Source organism: Vipera ursinii (assembly GCF_947247035.1).
Source record: "Vipera ursinii genome assembly, chromosome: 1".
Lineage (NCBI taxonomy): Eukaryota > Metazoa > Chordata > Lepidosauria > Squamata > Viperidae > Vipera > Vipera ursinii.
The window spans coordinates 293,455,166-293,462,947 of NC_139512.1; the positions used below are offsets into that span (position 1 = coordinate 293,455,166).

Below are 7,782 nucleotides of genomic sequence, written 5' to 3' on the forward strand. Positions count from 1 at the left end.
TACAGTCTTCCTTTCTAATGACTGCTTGTCTGTTTCACTTGAGATAGAGAAAAAGACAGAGATAAAGACATGCCAGTTCAATTACTTATTTAAAATAATGCTTGCAACTCTCCCCACACAGATGCTTTCATTAATGAAATAAAGGTTCAAGCCTATTGATTACAATAAAAGGCATTCAGTGTGAGATTTAAGGAAAGTTAGTCTAAGCATAGCTATTTTAAAATAAATCCCACAGATGTAACTGAAATTTACAAACTGAGAATACCATAAATATTTTTAAATGGTCAACGTGACTAACTTCAAACTTACCTAGATCACACTAATAGTTAAAGTCTTTTCGTTTTAGGTGCTTGCCTTATTTCTAAATTTCCACCTTCTGTTGCAAACTTGGAAAAGAATTGTGTAAATCTAAACAATGAGTAACGTAGCTTTTATTATCTAGCTGTGTTCTAAATTGTCATTGTCACCATATTTTGTAAGTGTGGACTTCATAACTGATTTCAGTGTTTCAAATAAAATTTTCTCCTAATCAGTTAGTGAACCTTACATAATCTATAAGATAATTAATAAATGTTGAATGTTCACAAATGTATAATTCTTTTGTTGTATAAAACCTGTCATTGGTTCACATGAAATAATTTGAAATAAGTCAATGGAAGAAGCACTGAAGAGATAGGAGAGGATTATAAAAATATAAAAAGGACATGTATATTTTAAAAAATACACATTTGTCATGTATAATAATATTTCAATTTTGCCTTTTCTTCTCTTTCAGAGCCACCCTCTACTGCTACGATACAAACTTTGCAACATTATAAAGACAAAAGGTGAGCTTTTCTCATAAGTCAATCTGTCACAAACAGTTGATTTGTTAAATTAAATAGCAACAGCACTTAGACTTATATACTGCTCCATAGTGCTTTACAGCAGGGCTTTTCAAGCTTTTCACCAATTGTACCACTTTTAGGATATGGCAATATTTGAGTACCACCAGTCGCCTAACAAGGTGTCAAAAACTTGATTACAAAAAAAAGGAAAAAAGTGACAAAGTACAGGTAGTCCTTAACTTACAACAGTTTGCTTAGTGACTGTTGCAACAGCACTGAAAAAAGTGACTAATGACCATTTTTCATACTTATGACCATTGCAGCATCTCCAGGGTCACATGATTTACATTTGGATGCTTGGCAACTGATTCATATTTATGATGGTTGTAATGTTTCAGGGTCATGTGATCGCTTTTTGTGACCTTCTGACAAGCAAAGTCAATGGGGAAACCAGATTCACTTAACAACCATGTTACTAATTTAAGAACTGCAGTGATTCACTTAACAGATGTGGCGAGAAAAGTCGTAAAATGGGGCAAAACTCATTTAACAAATTTCTCACTTAGCAACATAAATTTTGGGTTCAATTGTGGTCATAGGTTGAGGACTATCTGTACACCAACTTACCACACTTTTAATGGGAAACTTGTGCCTGTTTTTCTGACATTAATCTCTGCACCGTTCTATCCCCTTCTCTCCCTCTGCTTGTCTCGAAAAAGCCTTTCCTCCGTCCCCTTCTCTTTCCCTGTTGTCTTTTTTTCTCTTCCTTTCGTGCCAAACCCTCTTCCTTTTATATCCTGTCCTCTATCCCCCCTCCTCCTCCTTTTCTCTTTGGTGCAGCTCCAGCTGACTTCTCTCCCCCCAGGCTGCGCACTGCTCCTGGAAGCGCCAATCAGCTGGAGCCACGCACCAATCAATTGGAGCCATGCACCAATCCTGGGCGCTCAGCAGAGCCCTGGCAATAGTGCAGCTCCAGCTGACTCTCCCACAGGCATGTGCAGCGCTGCCGCCGCTTTAGCTCATTCCCCTCTACACTTTTACATTTTCTTACACTTTTTTTGACAGTGTTTTTCAACCCATCATACGCATACCACCAGGTGCTGAAGTACCACCAATAATACATATACCATGGGTTGAAAAGCACTGCTTCACAACACTCTCTGAGCAGTTTATAGTGTCAGCATATTGCTCCCAACAATCTGGCTCCTCATTTTACTGACTTCAGAGGGATGGAAGGCTGAGCCATCCTTGAGCCAGTCAGATTGAACTGTTAGCTATGGGCAGAGTTAGCCTGCAATACTGCATTCTAACCACTGTGTCACCTTGGCTCTTAAATTAAATGCTTATTAAAATACACACATTTAAATGCACACATATTTTTCCAATCACATATTTTGAGGGCTCAGAGAGGCATCTTCAGGAGAAGAGATGTGTGGATTGTGTCATACTTAAGAATGGAGGCAAGTATATGTAGCAGGATAATTTTGCAAGATCCAAATTGGGTTGGTCACCAGAACCAGAGGTTTAGTTTTCCACGTTTTCAGTTCCTGAGAAGTTCCCTGAGGATGGGCTCCAGTATAAGTCCAAAAACTCGGAAGATTAAACATCTGGTCCCAGTGTCCAACCCAGATTGGATCCTGTACTATACTTTAAGCTGTTGTGTTCAAATTCTGAGCGTTTACAGGTAGAACCATGGTAGTTTTACTGCTTCTAAATACATTTATGCATTTTATTAGAAATATTTTTATTCCAAATATCTCTAGAAACTCCAGAGATCTATTTCTTTAACCTATAAATGATTTGTAAAAAATCAAAATGAATTACAATAGGGACATGATTTTGATTCTAAACTGTTGTCCCTTAAATAAGTATATGGTTTAGGTATTTTTGATCAGCTATTTGATTTTTTACCCAAGGTAATTGAGTAGTAGTCTATGTGGAATGCTGCCTACCATTCAAATTGCAGAAAATTTCCCAGAGAGTATGATTTTTAAACATTTTTGAAAACAATAAAATCCTCACAGGAAACAATGGAAGCATAACTTTGTTCTTACCCGTTGAAAAACAGTTGTTGTTGTTGTTGTTTTTAGATTAGAGTATGTTATCGGACACTTAGCTAACAGGCATATCAGACAAAGAGGACTAATCTCTTCAACATTCTTTTCGTTAGCACATTTTTCAGCTTGAGGTTATAGAAGCCAGAGAGCCACAGATTGTTTCCTTCTATTTTCAATAGGGATGACCATCCAACCTTTTTCAAGAGATGAAATAATATCTGTGGTATATTTTGGATTTTTTTTTATCCTTGTGGGAAGCAAGGACAGAAAAAGCAGCCATGTATTTTATTTTATTTTTACTGCTTTTTAACTGTAAGAATAATAATCAGATCTGAGAACATGAAGAGTGCAGGCATACTCTTAACAAACCAATTCAAGCAATCTTAAATATATCATGAGGGACCTTTGCATAATTGATTGATTGAGTGATTAATTCTTCTTAAAGTTTGTTATTTTCAGAATTTGACTTCAAATTCATAATTTAAAGACATTTCTGTTTCTTCTCTTATTTTTCAGTGTTCGTCTTTCACATATTAATACTAGAAAGACTATTGCCTAACTGTTCCAGTCTTTGCTGTTGCAGAAATAACCTCATCCTCCATAATCTTATCTAAACATTTTGTTGCATTCCTCCTTAATCTCCTATTAGCATTTTCAGTACATGTACATATTTATCTGTTTCTGAGCTCCAATTTCTGCTTTTCTTTAATCTCATTTGTTCTGTCAGATCACGCTTACTCTTGAGAGCATTCCTGCTCTACCTATTTGGGTACTTTTTTCCTGTGATTTCTCTTAAAAGAGCACTCATTTCCTTTCTGGTTATATTCCTCTGTTTATTGACATTCTTGATTTACATATCTTTTCTTATTCTTTCTTGCTTGAAGATAAAAGCCTGTATTCAGTCATTGTGCATGCCTCTAGCTCATTGCTGAAGGCTTTCATCCTCTCTCTGGTTATCATGATAACTTGTTGTGAAAGCCATTTGGATCTTTTCCTCATTTAAATATTCGGGAATATTTTCTTTTCCCTTGCTTTTCACAACACAGTTCCTTCTTGGATGCAGTTGGCTTCACTCAATCCTACAAAATTACTTTTTTTTTCCCTTTTTCCCTTGGTAGGTTACTCTTAGTTTCAGCATATTTTTCTTTCTTATGCTTCTAATATTTAAAAATCAGTTATTTACAATATATTTGGTTAAGTGCAACATTCTGAGAATTTTGAAGAATCATCTTTTAATTTTATAGGGCTGTAGTGTTGTGAAATTTAAGGACTTCTGATTTAGAATATTCAATTATTTCCTTTTCTATTGTTATATAATTGGACTACATTTTTTGTATATTTCTAGTAATTTTTTATTTCTTTTTTTAAGTGCCTCCCTTCATTTTATTATGGGAAGAGCCACTTATACTTTTGTATGTATTAGAATACCCATTATTTAGTGTCTTCTTTATGAAATATGTTAAATTCGGAATAGTAAGTTAATTTGAATACTTGATTGAATTATGCTTCCGCATTTTTTCATGTCTACTTGTTTGCTGAGGAAGCGATTATTCAACTGGTTATTATAACAAGTCTAGATTTTTAATGGGTGGCTTTTAACTGATAATTTAATCATGGTTTCATTTTGTTAAACTGTTTTGCCCTAAAATTGGAAGCCAGCTGCTAAAAGCAAATTTGTATAGGAACAAAATATGTCAACAAGGTTTGAAACTACAGTTTTAATACTAACATTATGATTTCAATATTTATACTTAATCTCCACTTGCAGCCTGAGTTTTCCGCATCTGCATTTTTGATGTGCATGAACATATACCACACAAACCAGGACAGCCAGCCCAACTCATTAAACTCTCTGCATGAAATAGTACTTGAAAGAGAATTTGCCAGATTATACAAATAGGAAGTTAGACCTGTATTTCAACTAATCACCTGGATGAGTCAAAAGATTTGTTGGCATTTGTTTAAGCAGTTTTAGCTTTGACCTTTAAAACCTCAAACAGAAACATATTTCAACTTTGTGTTTCAAAGACTAACAAACGTGAAGGTACTTTTTGGTAAGATGTTTAAATCGAATGTCCTTAGATATGAGCACTAAACATAAGAATTCCATTCCATGACACAACAAGAAAAATGAGAATCCAAAATAGTAAATTTATTAAGATAGTTATGTTTGGCAATTATGTCCAGGGAGCCAAGTTAGAAAAAAAAGGGTAGTTAGCTCTTAGTTAGATTTTTTTTATCTTGCTTAACGAAGACAAGCTACTTCACAGAGCTAATCATGCCAGAACTATTAAAAGTACCATTTATTGTTTCTGCAATAGAGATTGAATACATTATAAAGAATAAATACTAAGCTTTTTTTGTTTTATTTTACAGGATTGGGAGAGAAAACAGCACAGCATTCTAACTGCCTTAGTCACCTTGAAGAAACATACTATACATAAAAACAACCCAGCTTCCAAAATTTTGTTTGTGAGACAGAATCAGTGGTAGTTATATGAATGTTTTTAGAAATGATGCTGCTATCAATAATGTAACATAGATTTATACTATACATAAAGGAGTTGTTGAAGAAAAAGAATTTGTACATCTAGAATATTTTGAAACACCCCCTCCTTTTTTTTTGACAAGGAAGACAAAGTCTTCTCTTTCCTCATATTGTCAAAAGATGCCAGCCAAGACACCCATCTACTTGAAAGCTGACAATAATAAGAAAGGAAAGAAATTCAAGTTGAGGGACATTTTGTCTCCTGATATGATCAGTCCACCTTTGGGTGACTTCCGCCACACAATTCACATTGGGAAAGAAGGACAACATGATGTGTTTGGAGACATCTCTTTTCTGAAAGGAAATTATGAGCTTCTACCTGGAAATGAGGGAGAAACAACAGCCAGCCAATATGAAGGATGCAGTGAATTCCTAAGGGCAAACAGCACTTCTGACTCAGTGTTTATTGAAACTCCTTCTCCGGTCCTTAAAAATGCCATATCGCTTCCTGCCATCGGTGGTTCTCAAGCCCTTATGTTGCCCTTGTTGTCACCAGTGACATTTAATTCAAAGCGGGACTCGTTGGGACCCCTGAGGAATCCCAGGCATAGTTGTGAGCCGGTAATGGAAGAAAAGTTGCAGGAGAAGAGCAAACACTTGGAGAATGGGAAAATATACAGAGATGACATCACATGGAAGCAGAAAGCGCCAGGATCATATTATACTAATGGAACAGACAGCCATTCAACTAGCCATTCAGAACAATATACGAAATGGCAAACAGAGGAGTTCCTTGACAACCCCCATCTTTCATGTGATCAAACCAAGATGCAGCCTAAATCAGACGACCCTCTTTCAGACCTGGCAGAACCCCTCCTTTCTTTGCAGCTTGACCTCGGACCCTCACTTTTGGATGAAGTACTGAGTGTAATGGACAAAAACAAATCATAGAACTTGCTGCTTTGTGCCATCTCAGTTTTCTTCAAAGAAATATATTTTAAATGTACAGACACCATCCATCCAATGTCAAGCGATTAAAGTTGCAATCTAATGTTTTTGCTTATTAATAAAAAGGTGTCAAACCTCAACTCATTTGAATGAGAAAAATAAGTAAATATTTAAATATCTCAGCTATTGAGAATAAATGAAAAAGAAATAGGCTTAGCCTTGGATGGATTGTGCCTTTTCTTTGTATATAAAAATTGGTTCTTTTTGCAATTGACATGTTTTCTAAAAACAAATGACTTTAAACTATTTTTTTACATATTTTTTAGCATGGCAAATGTTTTCAAATGAGTACATATTTTAATGACACAATTTTCAGCTGTATTAAAATATTTCATTAAAACAAGAGATATCAATGTAATATTTGAACTTATTCTGAAAATCAGAAAGTGTTTGATTCTCAGAGATTCCATGTATGTTAGGCAGAGGTTTTATGAAGTAAAGTAATAATTAGTTCACAATTATTTGTAACTCCCCAGAATGATGAAATTCTTTTTACTAGTACTACTATAACTATTGTTATTATATTAGCAATGTTTTTCATTCTGGCTGCACTGTTATTGTTTAGTGTTAATGTGTAGTTCTAAGCTGAAATGGGAATGGCTTTTTCTGTTCAAATATTAAGAATGTGTAGCCAATACAAACTGGTGCCACTGAAGTTAAGGGCAATTCCTGTGCAAGCTCTTATGCCAATACGTTTTCAGTACTAGACAATCTGAAGAAATAAAGTGAAGTTAAAACTGCATTATTTTATGAGCTGAAATCTATTCTATGCACATTACACTTTTAACAACTTCTACAAACAGAAACTCTTGTGATTGCACCAGAGAACTGTTGTTTCTTTCCTTTTTTTGAGAATCTGAGTATAAACTGTATATTTGTGTGCATTCACATAAAATCCATATTTTGATCTTTTAACTTTGTCCTTTCAGTTATTAATATTGACAAATGTCTAAAACTGTGTGATGGATTCTTTTACATTTTAGAAGGAAGCACCAACTAGTTACAATGCTCAGAAGACGTTGTGCTAGAGCAATTGGTTTTCAGGGAATATTGTGATATCCCTGAATTGCGTAGATACTTTGTGCAATACAATAAAGAATAAATATGTAAAATCATGTTTGTGATTACTTTATATATTATGAAAGAATGGTTTATTTCAAAATGTGGCTGAGTATCATAGTTCTAACTACTAGTAATAGCAGTGTACAGCAACTGCTATCACTTTAACCAGGTGAAGTATGATATATGAACACAATGGATCTCTGTGTCATGAGCTGTGTACACTAGTGTTAAAATAAAATTGAATCTTCATTTTTTATTGCAGTTCAGATCTCCCTAATCTCTTGAGTTTTTCAATTAGTGTATGGAGTTTTTGTGTCACTTTGTTATATCAACTATACAA

General features: G+C 34.6%; 1 protein-coding gene across 1 annotated transcript in view; it reads left to right on the forward strand.

Moving 5' to 3' along the window:
• CDC42EP3 (CDC42 effector protein 3) overlaps positions 1-7,459 on the forward strand; it is a 51,068-nt gene extending 43,609 nt beyond the window's left edge. Inside the window, exons 2-3 of the mRNA XM_083349423.1 lie at positions 776-827; positions 5,261-7,459. Of these exons, the coding sequence (XP_083205549.1) occupies positions 5,553-6,323 (771 nt within the window). The 5' untranslated portion in view covers positions 776-827; positions 5,261-5,552 and the 3' untranslated portion in view covers positions 6,324-7,459. The remainder of the gene's footprint in view (positions 1-775; positions 828-5,260) is intronic.
• The last annotated feature ends 323 nt before the right edge of the window (positions 7,460-7,782 follow it).